Source organism: Ochlerotatus camptorhynchus, unplaced genomic scaffold (assembly GCF_037179485.1).
Source record: "Ochlerotatus camptorhynchus isolate MF236.1 unplaced genomic scaffold, CSIRO-AGI_Acam_v1.1 ptg000330l, whole genome shotgun sequence".
NCBI lineage: Eukaryota > Metazoa > Arthropoda > Insecta > Diptera > Culicidae > Ochlerotatus > Ochlerotatus camptorhynchus.
The window spans coordinates 9,007,001-9,024,687 of NW_027040818.1; the positions used below are offsets into that span (position 1 = coordinate 9,007,001).

A 17,687-nucleotide genomic window follows, 5' to 3' on the forward strand; every position below is an offset into this window, starting at 1 on the left:
GTTTCTTCTACCTTACTAACAATACTAGCCTTTAGTTGACTTGCTTTTCTTTTATTTGTTTCATTGTGTAATTCTAATGTTAAAGCAACTGAACAATGAAGCAAGCAAACATGTTCAATTCAAAAGATACGCCTTTAAACTATTAATACACTCGTACTGCTCCTGCACTGGAACGTTGTAGAAGAACGCGGATATAAAAAGCCAAACCAATCTTGAAATACGAGAATGCTCCAGACCAAACACTCCACAGAATTTAACCAGCACATCTATGGCTCTACTTGCACTATCGAATCGATAACTGAAGTCCTGAAAACGTACCTGAAACTCCCCTTCAAGAGAGCCAATACCTTCGCCGATGAATATCAGTTTCGGAACCGGTTGAAATCCGTACTTAGAATAGTCTTCGTTAAATTTAGTGAAGACGCCAGTAGCCAAGTCGTTTGATGCCGCAAACAATATGATTTCTTCCTGAGCTGCCAAAATCGATGGCTTAAATTTTCGAGTTACCTTTGTTGGTTTTAGAACATTGTTCAGGAGCAGGAGAACGGCACAAGTTTTAACATCTAAAATAAAAAATACAAGTAATTCACTTCGAATCAGGTCTAAATAAAAATAACAACAGGTCACTTACCTAAGTCAGATTCTGGAGATGTTAGGCACTCCAGAATGTTCTTTGAAAAATCGTCTTTGTATGGTCGATCTAGGTATTTCACCAGTTTTGGAAACGCCAAATTCCACTTCTTAACTCCATCGTCGATACCATACATCAACCGAAAATCAACGTCAATCTTCGAAGAGAATAGAAAACATATATGTTGTAATAGCAAAAAATATGTATAATTTAACGAAGCTTGACAACATAAAAGCGCACTTGTATAAGCACATCCATACCTTGTTACATACTTATAATTACACTACACTCCTTAGGTGCGTAATGCACAAAAATAAAGCACGAAAACTGCGCTCCTAAGGCCCAAGCGCAATGATAGTGGAAGCAAAACGGCAGCGACAGCAGAAAAGCCCAATCCATGGTGGGTATATACCCATGGTGATACAGCTTTATCACTATATGGTCGAGGAGGTCGCGGGGCCGGGAAGTACGGTTTAGAGCAAATTGTAACTGAAGCTGAATCATGAATTTAACACATTAGAACACCTATATATAGCCACCTTGGCCCGATCTGAGTAAGCCTTCTTGTTGAATAGTTAGAATCCAAGCGTCTTCGGTAAGGCATCTTGATGTCATTTGTGTCCACTGTCAAACATGCCGTTTCCGTTTCGCGTCCGCCCACATTGCGTTTGGGCCTAAGAACGAGCCTCAGAATTCAAGCTGAACACTGCATTAGGTCCTAAATAACATTGAGAAATTCTCTTCGTCGACTTTCTCTTTGTATCCCCACGGCCATGTAAAAACATTCCCAGGTATTTTTAGCACACAGATTGATAAAAGAAGCTTATATCTAGCATCTAATACGACAATTACAACAATAAACGGGCATGTGCTCAAGTTATTAACGAAATAGAAAGTCGACGAAGAGAATCGATCTTAGGACTTAGTACTTAGGACCTAATGCAATGTTCAGCTTGAATTGATGTTTGAGTAGTGTGCAGTGAGAATAGCTGAACATTGCATTATGTCCTAAGTAACATTGAGAGATTCTCTTCATCGACTTTCTATTTCGTTTAAAACTTTGAGCACAAAACCGTTTCTTTATCTGGTTGACGTATTAGATGTTACATAAAAGCTTATTTTATCGATCTGTCAGCATGGCCGTGGGGATGCAAAGAGAAAGTCGACGAAGAGAATCTGTCAATGTTACTTAGGACCTAATGCAATGTTCAGCTTGAAATAAAATAAGTTCAGGCTCTTTAGTGCGTAGGTGAGTTTTGGTTTTATTTTTATAAAAATTTGTAATGCCGGAATCGTTGAAAAGCTCTGGTACTAGCAGATTGGAATAGTTTATTGGATAGTTCTAGTTGCTGGTTTCTCTAGTAAGTTAAATAAATAGTTTTAATGTTTTTTAGCCATTCGATTTTTTCCTAACAGGCAGGTATTAAGTGCTCTGACCTAAAACTCCAACAGTATCGGATAGTTTGTCTACAGTGCAACTACAGGAACGGAATCGAACTATGCCAACCAGGAACGTAGTACCACAGATCCCAGACAGTAAACAATCCATGCGCATGTTCCTGTGCTGCCAAATACAGCTTTGCCCCCGAAGAACTGCGATTGACTAGTTCTCTATTGACACTACTAACATGCAACAGACTGGCTGATTGAAAACCCGCCGGGAAAAGCGGTGGGTAGAAATCAATGGGTAACGTGTTCTTCGGAGGAATGTAGTACATAAGTGACACAATGATTCCAATTTGGATAAACGGGATAAACTATACATACTAGTCAGAGCATAGATTGACGATCACAACTACCGTATCAGTTTGGTTCACGGCCAATCATACCAACTCAGCGACTGAGATTAATTGACTCAGAGAAATTTCTTTCCATACGAAATTTACTCAGATTTGGAATAAACTGCAGTTACTCATAGCTTGTGAGTAACTGAAGTTTATTCCAAATCTGATTAAATTTCGTATGGAACGAAAATTCTCTGAGTCAATAAATCTCAGTCGCTGAGTTGGTATGATTGGCCGTGTTGTGCACCTACCAGCAGCAGTACAGATTCAAGTTCTATAGGTATTTATGTATCGATCAATAACAAGTCAGATGAGCCTTACTCAGAACGTAAAGAATTACTTTAATGGTCAATTTCTCACGACTCACAGCACACCCACGCTGACTGACTACACCACCCGGTACATTAAAGTCTGCTCTACACGCTTATTCTGGTTAACTTAAAATTGAGTCGAATGTAGTCATCTCAGCGGCAAGTATGGCTACTCAAAATTGAGTAGCCTTATGTTGACTCACTTTTGAGTAAACGACGTTCTCACGTAGACTGAGTCAAGTCCACTAGGCGGTATTTTCAGTAGCGGGAGGGTTTTTGTTTTGATTTCTATTCAAGAAAATGGTAATTGCATGCTCCGGATTCATTCTACCGGAGCAGAAAATGCTTCAACACCGTTTTCCTAAGCAATTCGTACTTACCTCACGGCATTTCAGTCGGTTTTGAGTAACATTTCCTATGAGGTTTCCTCCGACATGACTGGCATTTTTTCCAAGTCCAGAATTTTGCTGACTGAGTGGCTTTTACTCAGTTTGACATTTCTCGTTTACTCAATTTTTGACAACTCCACGAAAGTGAGCACGTTCGACTCACCTGGTGAGTAAGCAGAAGTTAGCGTGTATCAAGGGCCACCCACATTAGATCCGTTTGCGTTGCGGTGACGTAAATTTGACAGTTAGACAATAGATTTAGCTGTCACTTTGCCGACACGCGTCCGATCCGGATCTAATGTGCGTGGGCCTTCAGGGTGTTTTGTAGTTAGTTGCGTGGATATGTTGTCATTCATGAGAAATCGACGTTTAACTAATCGTTTATGTTTCAAGATAGCCCGACGATATAATTGTCTTTCCTAATCAAATACCTAATCGTACTGTTGGGTGGAAGTTAATAAATTTGTGAAATTTAATATATATTTATAAATTTGTTTGTATATCTGTGATCGAACTTCATGTAAACTATGCGTCTATACGGCTTTTAATTACTAAGAATCATCCGTAAGCTCCCTCTAATCTTAAACTACTACATATATTATTTAAAAAAAAACCGCATAAACTCACCGCTTGATATCCGTGCTCCTCATGGTATAGTTTGTAGTGCCTATATAATTCATCTATGATTTTCTTGTTTCCAAGCTGCTACTTACGAATGGGGTACGAAAGTTCCCATTTATCTAAGGCTGTTGTCCACGGATTTCTATTCTGATCCAACCACTGCATAGCTGCCTCAGTCGCGGGATCACTCTCAAAAGCTTCCAGCTCCGATGTACTTTGGTGGAGAGACCTGAGACACCGCCTTCAATTTGCCTCAATGGCACACGCTCCTTGACTTTATCGTTTATCTCTGGTTTCGCATGACCATCTAGGACAAAATTCTCCTTTTCAATCTCTTCAATCTCAAAAACACCGTTAGGTTCAGCTTGCTCTGATGCTTCACTCTCAACGAGATCGACTTCCTCAAACTCTAGAAATTGAAATCCCAGTGGTTATTTTTTATATATATTACCACATTAATGAGTTTTTACCTTATCCTACCCCCATATAGCCAGTCGATTAAAAATTTCGGTGGTGTTCCAATCTTCCGGATTGAAAATTTACTCCAGCTCGTCCTTACTGAATGTTGAAAGTTTCGCGGAATCAATGTCGTTTTCTGTAGACAAAAAAGAAGTGTTTTTATTATTTAAACAGTCATTAGCCTCGACTTCGGAGTAAAGTGATTTATTTGAACATAATTTAACCCAACTCACCTATCAAACTTTGCAGTACTTCCACAGACAACTGCAACTCGTTCAACACCACAAACGAAATACTTGTGGACATATTGAAAAAAAAATCAAAACCAAACCACAACCAAAGAATAAATCAAACCATATAAATTTTAGCCATAACACTAGCCGTCTTATACTTTTGATTAGGAAAACAAATACAAGATATGTGAAAGGTGAATGAATTAAATGTTCAAGGTTTATAAAAAAAAATTGTCCCATGACAAGAATTTGACATTTGGACATAAACATTAATAATTTAGCTTAATAAATGAAATAATTAATATGTTCTGAGTGTACTTAATATGTGTACACATAGAAACCATGTGTAACCTGTAACATGTGTAACATATCTGAGAAACGTGACTTGAATTTATGGATAGTTGAAGATCGTCATAACAATATGAATCGTTCTATGATGGTGTTAGTGATCAGATGTACTCCAAACACTGAAAGGTCTGCAAATTCTGCTGTGAATCCTGCGGTTTGCCTCCAATACAGTAGCGCAGGCGAAAGAGTGATGAATGCTTCGGTGTGAAAAGAAAACGGTTGCTGGAGAGTATTGGCAAGGATAATGCATGAAACAGCTTCGAAAACATGGAAAGACAGGCTTATAGCAAATAATTTTGATGAGATCTTTCTTTTTGCATTAATTCAAATTTGTTTACATTTTCACATAACCTTAACTTTATATTGCTAATCTCTATTCTAAATATATTCCATTTTCCACGGACACAAATGTTCCCTCTCGTGGCATCTATGAAGGTAGTATGGGTTCCCTGCACCTTCTTAAATAGATGTTGGACTAATTTTCCTTTCTATCCCTTGCGATTGTAAGGATGTGACCAGGTGTATAATGCGATGCTTGATTTGTAGATTTTAATGCTTGGGAAAAACCACTAGTCCCAAGTGTTTTTTTTTCACGGCAACACACGATATTTTCTACAAAATGTATTGGTTGACCATTATATAGCCCCCCAGGATTTGTGCAATCGCTTATGCTTTGCTATGCAATGCTATGCTATATAAAGCCAAGTAACCACACATATTATATATTTGACTCTTGAATTTCATGTGTGCTTTTGGGTGGATTCTGTTTATATGAAAATCATGTGGAATTTTACATAGAAATTCGTCAATAAAAATATGTGAAATTCTATTAGTGTACTAGTTCCACGAAAGCGAGATACTGTGTTGGACGGCATCCTGCCACTACATGCGGCCGGTGTTAGACTGGTACAGAGACAACAATGTTGTTTTTATGGGCTATGGGCCATCATGAAGGGCAAACTCCGTAAAACACCTAAGGTGTTGGAGAACGAGCTGGCTTTGAAGTAATAGTGGGTAAAAGTATCAAAATAATTCGGTCCCAAAAGCAAGGTGCAGGCAATTGGTTATGACGTAGAGATCCAATAAAGCAATGAAGTAGAAATCTCACCATAATGTTTTAATTTATTCCCTGAAATTTTGATGACTTAAAATGAACTTTTGCCGACCATTTTTGTGTGTATCACTTTTTTCGAGAACAGTCTTTAGATAAAAAATGCCTAATCAACATCACATGTACGAGAGATAGTATCTACATCATATGACATACATGGAAATGGATTGGAAAACATAAACAGAGACCTAATGAATACTGTTGAAGTTGTGGTTGATTCAGTAGATCATTTGATTTGAACTCCAGGACGATTTGGAGAATGCATGAAAATGGATCAAAACTAATACGCGTAGAATCAATAAGTTAGTTTGAACATGTATCGTTGCAAAGATTTTTTTTTTAAGTCGAGATCGATCTCATTACTGAACTGACTTTTCCAATAAGATTTCAAACTGCCTGAGCTCCTTCAACCCATATCGTGGGACAACGCTGCCACAAACAAAGTTCATTATTTTGCAGTGAAGTAAACCCATTTTGCAGCTTAAAACGATTTCCCACCTCCAAAAGACAACCTTTACAGTAGAAGAGCCTTTCACAATCGAAAATCATCCCCGAAAATCCCTTCGCAAATGAGCAACAGACCTTCTGCAATTTTCAACGACAATCGACAACATCAAAAAGCCAACTGCAGAAGTTATTCGCAAACAATAAACCGGCTTTTTGGGGGCCTCCATTAGCTCAGTCGGTGAAGGTGCAGTCATAAAGCAAGACCATGCTGGATTGTACTTGCCACGCACTATTAAACTAATGCAAAAATGGTACAGGCTTAGAAAGCTCTCAATCAACAACTGAGGAAGTGCTCAAAGAACTATAAGTTTTTGAGTGGCGGTGCAAAGTCCCAGTAGGGACGTAAATAGTCCAACTAAGAAGAAGTAGCCGGCTTTTCCTGCCCCATCAGCCCCGAACGGATCGCCTCGAAATAACTCACCGTACGGATTCAATCCAAGCACCGAACCTACCGGTTCGGATGGTCAAACAATAAGGGTTAAACAAGCCATTTCCCGAAATCGCATATTCATGTTCAGAATAGCCAACAACAACAACAACAGCAACAAAGGACGAGAGGCGCGGTGAAGATTAGCATACACATTAATTCTAAATAATTAGCCAGCATCGTGAACTGAACTTTCCCGAACCGGCAACAGCAGCAGCAGCAGCGAGAACACAAGTTTGGCGAGGATTTGCGTCGCTAAATCCCGTTGTTTAATGTGGGTGACCCTTTCGCCGCTCCCTATTCCGCGCCCACCACCGGCAGCGAGCGAGATGAAAAACCGGGACAACGGCGAAGCTGCTCCTGACGGCTCTGGACTTGGCCGCGTGGTGTCCGGTATTGGGAAACAGGAAACCGCAAATATTTTGAATAATACCCAACTGGTGCCGGGCGGCTCACAGAGCCTTCCATTCACGTCGTCATCGTCGTCGGCCAGTCGGTCGCTTGGTCGGATGAAAAACGAACGACATAATGAGATTTATTTTGCTCTATGAAATTAATTGTGGAACGTGAACACAGATTGTGAATGAGCGTGTTTCGGAAATAATGTGAGGGTGGAAACCGCCACTGCTGCCATAGTCACAGACACCGACCGGTTCCGATGCGGTTGGCTTCATAAAAATAATCCCCTTCCGACCAAATAGGAGAACAATGACGATCGGAATGCAGGTGTCCTATTTTGTCCTTGCTTCTACCATGCGTCTCCATGAGAGAGAGAGAGATTATGGAGCCGCATGGTTGTCCACAATCCGGGTGAAAGCACTTCCCACAACATGGACGTCCAACCCAAAAACCCAACAATAAATCACTTTAATTAGAGAGACGAAATTTGCATATTCAAATGATATTTATGGTCGAACTGTTGGCCGTTTTGCGAACTCCGATGCGGAATCCGATTAGCGAATGGGTCAAAGGTAACTCCCTCTATAGAGTAGTGAGTGTGCTACATTGTTTCCCTTCCTCGGCGACAAAGCTCTTCACCTAATAATAATAATAATACTAACAACGACACCCCCCCTAGTGATTGCGGCGCTTGGTGTCCGATTGTTGGCAGCCATTTGTTTGCATTACAGCGGACCGCCTCTAAATCCATTATGTCCGTCCGTCAGCTGAGTGGAGCAAAGCGATGCTTTAGCTAAAATCTAGGCCATCAGATTTCAACTAAACACACGCATCGCAACTCGTCAGCAATCAGCTTATTATAATGCCTGTCCCACACACACACACAGAGATTCAAGCAAACTGACCACCCCGTGACGGATCGGGATGGGATTTGGTGGTGGTGGTGATGGTGGTGGTGTAGAATTAGGCATTCGCTGCCACTGATGCTTGTTGATATCGCTCGGCTATTGTGTTACACTATCGCAAGGGGCACGTATCTGGGGAAAACAATAGGCCGATTGATTTTCCACTTGTGATCCCGGATGCTCGTGCGGTGTATTGTTGGCGGTGTTTTGGGTTTAGATGACGGAGATAAATACCCGTCACGCTTCGGTGAATTTCGTGATCGCCATTGATAATGCTCATTATCGGCGTCATCGTCGATGGCGGATTTCCAGCGGTGTGGGATTACATTTGCGTGATTATTTGATGCTACATATGACTTGCTGCCGTGGAATGTAGGCAATGTTCTGCAATAAATTTCTCGAAAACTTTCCCAATTCCCGTTGAAATTTTTTTAACGAAATTATTTTAGATGGATGCAAGGTGGCTTCGGAATGCTTGCGTTCTTGAAATGGGCTATTGCAGCTGCGGTAGAGCTGTTACCTTCTAACTCCCGGATTCAAGCTTCTTTGCATTCATAAGAAATTATTGCAGGCAGATTTTATCCATAATACCACTGCCAGACAGTGGGAGTTAGGCCAAGGGCGAATCTTCATTCTAATCGACGATTCCACATACTATTAATAACCTTTTACACATCATAATGAATTGTGCATATGTTTAAGATCAACAAACATTTTTAGGCTCAAAGGAGCAACAGGATCGAGCTGATAACGTTTCCTAATTCCAAAATCTGAAGACTGTTTTGAATAATATGTTTAGGTAATGGACAGCAACAATGGATAGATGAACTACTTACAGCTTCTATTTATTAAATGCTTGATATAACGATTGCCAGCAACGCCGGCTGGGCATATCCTATGGGTTACTCTTCTAACAAAAATGAAAATGACATTTGCCAGCCCTGGCCAGGACAGCTCTGGTCTGTTGGAGGGAGACACATCCTTTATCTGAGAGGTAGTAATTATTGTGATTATTACTATCTAACAGCAACGGATGAAGGTGGGTCTCCTTCTTAACAACAGTTTGGAGCTCGTACCACCTACGACATTGTGCAACCTGGTTTATGCTATGCTATGCTATGATACTTGCTTTGGAATGTACCTATAGCGTACAATAGCGTACCTTCAAGGTTTTGAACGTACCTCAAACCATGTCCCGCTGAATAGACATAAAATTTTGACAATGACCGCGTGATTTCCACGGAAATGTGATGTACCAAATGCGTACGTCATGAAGCTGTAATTCATTATTAACGTTCCTCTTATTTTCACTTAAATGCTAATACTAAACTTTTAACGGGTTTGTATATGAATTCTGACCACGGGATTGAATTCCTTGAAAAATTCAGCCCAACTTCACTCTAGAAGTGCATAAATTCGTGAACAGGGTTCTGCATGTTCGAAACAAAGACTGTCAAACATGACTTGACTATGGCTTGTTTCGTTCGACAAGTGCATGAGCTCATTTCATTTGAAGCAAAGACTTGTTTCAATTGACGCAATGAATGACTCGAAACATGCTTCCTTCGTTGTTTCCACTTTCACTTCAATTCGGGGCTCATTCGATTTGTCACGCGTCGCGTCTTCAGGCATGAAAATATAGTGTCCGCACAATATCGGGTGCCGATAGGGATGGCATCTGGATTATATGTAGTCCGGATGTTCTGGAGTCCAAGATATATACCATCGTGCTCAGGAAAAAGTCTCAAATACACTACAATATCGGTATTTTCGGAACGGGGACGACGCGAAGGTGCAGATAATCGATGTCCGGCTCAGAAAAAGTGTCAACTACCCTAAGATACGTGAATTTTCGGAATGGGGACGACGTGTAGATGCCAAAAATCGGTATTCGACGCCATTTTGTAATCCAAGATGGTGGTCATCGGGTTTCCGAAAAAGTATAAAATACCCTAAGATATGGGTATTTTTGGAAAAGAGACGACGCGTAGAAGCTGAAAATCAATATTCAACGCCATTTGTAGGGCTTCTTCTGAAATCGGAATGGTGGCTTGAATTTCAAGATGGCGTTGGACATCTATTTCCGGCCTGTAGATGTCACCCCGACTCCAAAAATAATCACATTGATTGATATTTGACAGTATTTCACACTTTTCTGACTCAAACCCTCCATGTAATAGTTGAAGATGCTAATTTCAAATAACAGATTGTAGTGGTAATTTTTATACGATAGATGGAGTAGATGAAAGCATAAAGGGTGATACGGTCAAAATTTGGTCAAGGGAAAACGCGTGTAAATCGGTGAAATCGTTTATTTAAAAAATCAAATTAAATTTCTTTTTCAAGTTCAATTAGTATAAAATTCAGGAAAAATATTCAGTTAGGCTTCCGCTTATCCAAATCCGAATTGCCGGGCCTTACGCTTGACCCCTGCCATCAGATTTTGTACAGCCACCTTGTCCACCTTCTTCGCCGCAGAAAGCCAGTTTGCCTTGAACTGCTGCCCGCCCTTAGCAGTTTTTTTTTTGGTCTTCTTTAGGTTCCGCTTGACAATAGCACAGTATTTCTCAATTGGGCGGAGCTCTGGCGTGTTGGGAGGGTTCTTGTCCTTGGGAACCACCTGCACGTTGTTGGCGGCGTACCACTCCATGGCCTTTTTACCGTAATGGCAAGATGCCAAATCCGGCCAAAACAGTACGGAACAACCGTGTTTCTTCAGGAAAGGCAGCAGACGTTTATTCAAACACTCTTTCACGTAAATTTCTTGGTTGACAGTCCCGGAAGTTATGAAAATGCTGCTTTTCAAGCCACAGGTACAGATGGCTTGCCAAACCAGATATTTCTTTGCGAACTTTGACAGTTTCATGTGCTTGAAAACATCTGCTACCTTTCCCCTTCCTTTTGCCGTATAAAACTCCTGTCCCGGAAGCTGCTTGTAGTCGGCTTTGACGTAGGTTTCGTCGTCCATTACCACGCAGTCAAACTTCGTCAGCATCGTCGTGTACAGCCTCCGGGATCGCGCTTTGGCCGTCGTATTTTGTTTATCATCGCGATTTGGAGTCACTACCTTCTTGTAAGTCGATAGTCCGGCTCGTTTTTTGGCTCGATGCACGATTGTAGACGATACACCCAGCTTATTTGCGGCATCTCGGAGAGAGAGGTTAGGGTTTCGCTTGAAACTACCGGCAACTCTCTTTGTCGTCTCAGCGGCTTCCGGTTTTCGATTTCCCCCCGATCCAGACTTCCTGGCTGTCGACAAACGTTCCCCAAAAACTTTAATTACATTTGTAACGGTTGATTTGGCAACTTTTAGCGATTTTGCCAACTTTGCGTGCGAGTAGCTCGGATTTTCGCGATGCGCGAGCAAAATTTTGATACGCTGCTCTTCTTGCTTGGACGGCATTTTGACAACTGAAGAGTGAATTCCAAAATCAAAATAGGAGCAACATTCTACACACAAATGCAAAATTGAAAGAAATACGTCAAGTTGATATTGACCAAATTTTGACCGTATCACCCTTTAGAGTTGATAGTTCCGTTAGAGTACGGCAGTGTAAAGATTGTATATAGATATTAGACAAGCGAGCTAGGACAACTTTTAAGGAAGGTACAAATCGGTTTTTTCGTCTCTCTTTACCAAACTCCCCCTTTGGAGAGGGATGGCGAGGGGTGTGTCCCCCCGCCACCACTGGCTTCATGTAAGATTTTCAAATCGTGTCAAACATTGGCTTCTGGCCTCTAGACGGTCCTGGGATATCGAAAATACCCACATTGATGGGTATTTGACAGTGTTTCCCACTTTTTCTTAAACTGGAAGCCGCCATATTGGATTGCAAAATGACGTCGAATATCAATTTTCAGCATCTAGACATCCAGAACTATCCACTTTTTCTGAAATTGGAAACCGTCAGCTTGGATTTCAAAATGGCGTAGGATATCGATTGTCAGCCTCCAGACGTAACCCTAATTAAAAAATACCCATGTTGATGGGTATTTGACAGTATTTCCTATTTTTCTGAAATTGGAAGCCACCATCCTGTGTTTCAAAATGCCGGCGGATATCGATTTGTATTCTTTAGACGTCATCCCGATTCCAAAAATACCTATATTGATGGGTACTGGACAGTATTATCCGCATTTTCTCGAACAGGAAGCCCCATCTTGGATTTCAAAATAGTGTCGCATATCTATTTCCAAACCCTAGATGACATGCCAATTCTAAAAAATACCTATATTGATAGGTATTTGGCTCTATTTCCCACTTTTTCTGAAATAGGAAGCCACTATCTCGGATTTCAAAATGGCGTCGGAATTAAATTTTCATTCTCTAAAGTGTCCACGATGAAATTGCCACACACAAAATTGATTCGCAAAATTCGAGTTTTCATCCGATTGCCATCAAATTTTCAGGGATTGAGAAATAACTATTAAACTTCATTTTACCATTTTACTCGTATTTCATTTACAGTCCATACGCAAATGCCCGCACCTTGGCCTTAACCCCGGCCATAAGATTCTGCACAACCTGTGAATCAACCGTTTTTTGCATGTAAACCCATACTTTCTTCAGTTCCTCGACTGTCTTCACTACCTTAGGTCGTTTAAGAAGGTGCTGCTTCATAATCGCCCAGTACTTCTCGATGGGGCGGAGCTCCGGAGTGTTGGGAGGGTTGAACATTTTCGGCACGAAATTGACCTTATTGTCCGCATACCACTTCAGCACGTCCTTGGAGTAGTGGCATGAGGCCAAATCCGGCCAGAAGATTGTTGGGACGTTGTGGGCCTTCAGGAGAGGAAGCAGCCGCTTCTGGAGGCACTCTTTTATGTACACCTGTCCGTTCATCGTGTCCTGGGTCACGAAAGGTGCACTCCGCTTCCCGCACGTGCAGATGGCTTGCCAAACCAGGAATTTCTTCGCAAATTTGGACATCTTTTGAGTGCGGACATGCTCCGGAACGCTGAACTTATCCTTGGCCGTGAAAAACAGGTTGCCGGGGATCTGTTTGAAGTCGGCCTTCACATATGTTTCGTCGTCCATGATGCAGCATTCAACTTTCGTCAGCATGTTGAGGTACAACTTCCTGGCACGGGTTTTGGCGGACTTGTTCTGCTTTTCGTCGCGATTAGGGGCCTTTTGTACCTTGCACGTTCGAAGCCCAGCCTTAGTTTTGGCCTTCTGGACAAAACTTCGGCTTAGGTGCAGCTTCTCACCCACATCCCTAACGGAGGCGTTCGGATTTCGGTTGAAGGCCCCAACTACGCGGTTGTGATTTTTGGTGTTGTACGGAATACTTTTTCCTTCACTTCTGGGCTTCCGATCGGTGGTCAACCGTTCCTCGAACCGCTTAATCACTCGTGACACCATGGAATTCGCGATTCCCAACGTTTTAGCGATGGAACGATGCGAGAGATCCTTGTTCTCGTGATGAATGCGCAAGATTTTATCACGCACGAGCTGTTCTTTCGACTCCATTTCCGCGAGTTTTGATCACAGGACTTTAAAACTTGCAGGATGTAAATAATGCACTATGAACTAAATCCACCCAAATTTTCATTAAATTCTACCCAACGGTTAAAAAGTTAGAACAATTTCATAGTGTGGCAATTTCATCGTGGACACCCTTTATTTGCATTGGGCGATCTTGAGGCAAGAATCGATCTCAGTGAATCGATTCATTTTTTTTTGAAAATAAACGATTCACCGATTTAATCAATAATTTTGAATCGATATTTTGAATCGATTAATTTATCAAAATGGCACAACAATTTTTCAAATATAACGGAGCATCGGAAAGTTGGTGCAAATTAAGCCAAGTTCAGTCTAGAGTTGATATTACGTTACATAAGCTATCTTGTCATTTAGTGTGATGATTGATATTATTTAGAAATAAATTGTGCAGTATGTACGCAGTAAATGTTGTGAGTGTAACATACATCACTGCTGGTCGTAAAAATAGGTGCTGGCAAAATAACAGCGAAATTTTAGATTATGTTCATTCAACTTCATTTTATTCGACTTTAAAGTTAAACATTTGACAGTGTAATAAAAATTAACTAATTTCACGAGAAAACTCAAATTTAAAACATTAAATGGCTCACTCATTAGAATCAAATATAAAATATGCCTGGTCAGTTAAATATGTGTGTTGCATAAAACTATAGTATAGAAAGCTTGAAAATAATCGTATAAATTTTATACGACTAATGACGCTTAGTAACCACTGTACCCTCTATTGTTAAGTAGAACCTTGTTCAATATTCTTGGCACTGACTCAACCAAGCACTGACAAGTTTCCTTTGGTATGGCATACCACTCTTTTTGAACTGTGGTCCAAAGTTCATCCTTATTTGAAAATGCATAAATTTTCGATGGGGTTGATTTCAGGAGATTGGCTAGGCCATGAAATAACCGTGAAAATAACCGACACTTTGTTTGCACGAAACCATTCCTTTATACACTTAAATTTTTTCGCCGAGATTCCAACTGCCGAGTAGTTCTGCAAATTATTTAACAATTGCCGAGACTCAGCTTACAAATAACTGTTTCCTGAAATATCAGCTAACAAACAGATATTTTGCAGAGATATCAGCAAAAGTAAATGCCGAGGTAATCGGCTGTTGGAGATTTTACCGAGCTAGATTAAGTGTGTACATACTTAGAAGTGTGTTTTGGATCGTTGTCTTGCTGAAAATGCCATAAAGGGTGATACAGTCAAAATTTGGTCAAGGGAAAACGCGTGTAAATCGGTAAAATCGTTTATTTAAAAAATCAAATTAAATTTCTTTTTCTAGTTCAATTAGTATAAAATTCAGGAAAAATATTCAGTTAGGCTTCCGCTTTTCCAAATCCGAATTGCCGGGCCTTACGCTTGACCCCTGCCATCAGATTTTGTACAGCCACCTTGTCCACCTTCTTCGCCGCAGAAAGCCAGTTTGCCTTGAACTGCTGCTCGCCCTTAGCAGTTTTTTTGGTCTTCTTTAGGTTCCGCTTGACAATAGCCCAGTATTTCTCAATTGGGCGGAGCTCTGGCGTGTTGGGAGGGTTCTTGTCCTTGGGAACCACCTGCACGTTGTTGGCGGCGTACCACTCCATGGCCTTTTTACCGTAATGGCAAGATGCCAAATCCGGCCAAAACAGTACGGAACAACTGTGTTTCTTCAGGAAAGGCAGCAGACGTTTATTCAAACACTCTTTCACGTAAATTTCTTGGTTGACAGTCCCGGAAGCTATGAAAATGCTGCTTTTCAAGCCACAGGTACAGATGGCTTGCCAAACCAGATATTTCTTTGCGAACTTTGACAGTTTGATGTGCTTGAAAACATCTGCTACCTTTCCCCTTCCTTTTGCCGTATAAAACTCCTGTCCCGGAGGCTGCTTGTAGACGGCTTTGACGTAGGTTTCGTCGTCCATTACCACGCAGTCAAACTTCGTCAGCATCGTCGTGTACAGCCTCCGGGATCGCGCTTTGGCCGTTGTATTTTGTTTATCATCGCGATTTGGAGTCACTACCTTCTTGTAAGTCGATAGTCCGGCTCGTTTTTTGGCTCGATGCACGGTTGTAGACGATACACCCAGCTTATTTGCGGCATCTCGGAGAGAGAGGTTAGGGTTTCGCTTGAAACTACCGGCAGCTCTCTTTGTCGTCTCAGCGGCTTCCGGTTTTCGATTTTCCCCCGATCCAGACTTCCTGGCTGTCGACAAACGTTCCCCAAACACTTTAATTACATTTGTAACGGTTGATTTGGCAACTTTTAGCGATTTTGCCAACTTTGCGTGCGAGTAGCTCGGATTTTCGCGATGCGCGAGCAAAATTTTGATACGCTGCTCTTCTTGCTTGGACGGCATTTTGACAACTGAAGAGTGAATTCCAAAATCAAAATAGGAGCAACATTCTACACACACACACCTTTAAAATGAGGGGTGTTCAGGTTTTTTAAATGCAAAATTGAAAGAAATACGTCAAGTTGATATTGACCAAATTTTGACCGTATCACCCTTTATAAGAGGAATCCCAAGTAACATTTCTGGTTTTATGAGGGTTCTGTAGACAATGATTTAGATTTGTAGAGTGCTTTAAAACCTCGATAAAACTAGCAATGTTGCTTGGGATGTTCTCTTCTGCATAAGGGAGCATAACCATAGAGGTAACTCTAAGACCAGAAGATCCCGAAGAAACGGACTCAACTTTTTGGCTCAGCTCTGGTACTATCTTCGGTCCCAAGCTAATTGATGCACCCCTCGAAACATAGGAAAATTCGCGAACCCCTCATTTTATCTGTCACACTTTCATAGCGAATCAAAACAAACATAGTGTAGTACAGGAATGTACACTAGTACATGTTTATATGTTTGTACATATGTAGATTAATAACTTTCTTTACCAGTTCGTCATGAATATCCCACAGGCACAGGTTGGTTTTGGTGGGGGGGACAGATGTGTGCAATAATCGTATACTCTTTCGGTACTATAGATCTGCCCAGACACAATTTTAACTGCCGGAACGTGAGCTGAAGGCTACAGGTACATGTCAATATTAAATTGCAAATGCAAATGTACTGAATTTTGTTGTTGTTGAATCGAAACAAAAATCGAATGAAAAAGATCGATCCAGTCGATTTTTGTGGTGTTTGAGATCGATTCAAAAAATCGATTAATCGATCCAAAAGAACCGATATTTTGTGTTTCGATCCAAGATCGCCCATTGCTAGGTACTATGCAGACCCCTAAGACCAAACCTGAACCGTTTCCATTGAATTCAACACCCGATGATCCTTTTGGAGCTCTTTCAAATAGCGAATTCGTTTATTATGCGAAACCGAACTTTTTGTCAGTGCGAACCTCAACCTGAGCTAGGTTTTAAAAACAAACGAGCAAACTGACGTTTGTCAGAAAACAAGCAGACCCAATCTGCCAATCATTCTGAAACCCCCAATTGAAGGCAAGCTCGACCAAAATGAACGAAAATCCAGAAAAATTACATGATCAATCCTAAAAAATTACAACATCGTGGCAGCTGTTTCAGTTCTTCTGACGACGGAGAAACTTGGCCAAAGTGTTCAAAGTGCTTGTAGTTGTTTCATGAATGTAAGGATTCACGAACAGGGCCCAACGAAGTCACTTTCAATTGAAAATCGTCAAGTGACGACGAAGCTGTCAACCATCACTTTCAATTGAAAGTCATTCTATCTTCTCTTCGAGTATATCCCCTTCAACATCAACAGAACCTCTTTAGATCAGTTTTCGTGCTGTTTGTATTGGCTTGATTCTTGTTCATTTCGTCTTCTATTGTCAAACGAGCTTACTTTCGCATTGAAGCGAAGCTATTCGATTAAAATTCGCACTGTTTTCCTATTGATTGTTCACTCGGTTAATTTAAGCGCATGCGCAAAAGATCTGTGAACGTGGATGTCGAATTTATCATTGTCGGGTGGTTTGTTTACCCATCAATATGGGTATTTTTGAAATCGGGGTGACGTCTAGAGTCCGGAAAACAATATGTGACGCCATTTTAAAATTCAATATGGTGGCTTCCAGTTAAAAAAAAAGTGGGAAATACTGAT

General features: G+C 41.0%; 2 protein-coding genes across 2 annotated transcripts in view; one reads left to right on the plus strand and one right to left on the minus strand.

Moving 5' to 3' along the window:
* RhoGEF64C (Rho guanine nucleotide exchange factor at 64C) overlaps positions 1 to 17,687 on the plus strand; it is a 670,047-nt gene that overhangs the window by 613,098 nt on the left and 39,262 nt on the right. The window lies entirely within an intron of this gene.
* On the minus strand, positions 115 to 15,536 carry LOC135708506 (uncharacterized). Its single transcript, XM_065230623.1, has 3 exons — positions 15,456 to 15,536; positions 632 to 788; positions 115 to 563 (listed from the first exon to the last, which is right to left on the minus strand). The coding sequence occupies exons 1-3, from the start codon at positions 15,534 to 15,536 to the stop codon at positions 115 to 117; spliced, it is 687 nt and encodes a 228-aa protein (XP_065086695.1).

Excerpts from the sequence above, each read along its gene's own strand:
- LOC135708506 (XM_065230623.1), bottom strand. The coding sequence starts at position 15,536 with ATGGACGACGAAACCTACGTCAAAGCCGTCTACAAGCAGCCTCCGGGA. Across the intron at positions 789-15,455 it reads CGGCAAAAGGAAGGGGAAAG|ATTGACGTTGATTTTCGGTT; the intron begins GTAGCAGATGTT and ends TTCTCTTCGAAG. Across the intron at positions 564-631 it reads ATCTCCAGAATCTGACTTAG|ATGTTAAAACTTGTGCCGTT; the intron begins GTAAGTGACCTG and ends TTTTTATTTTAG.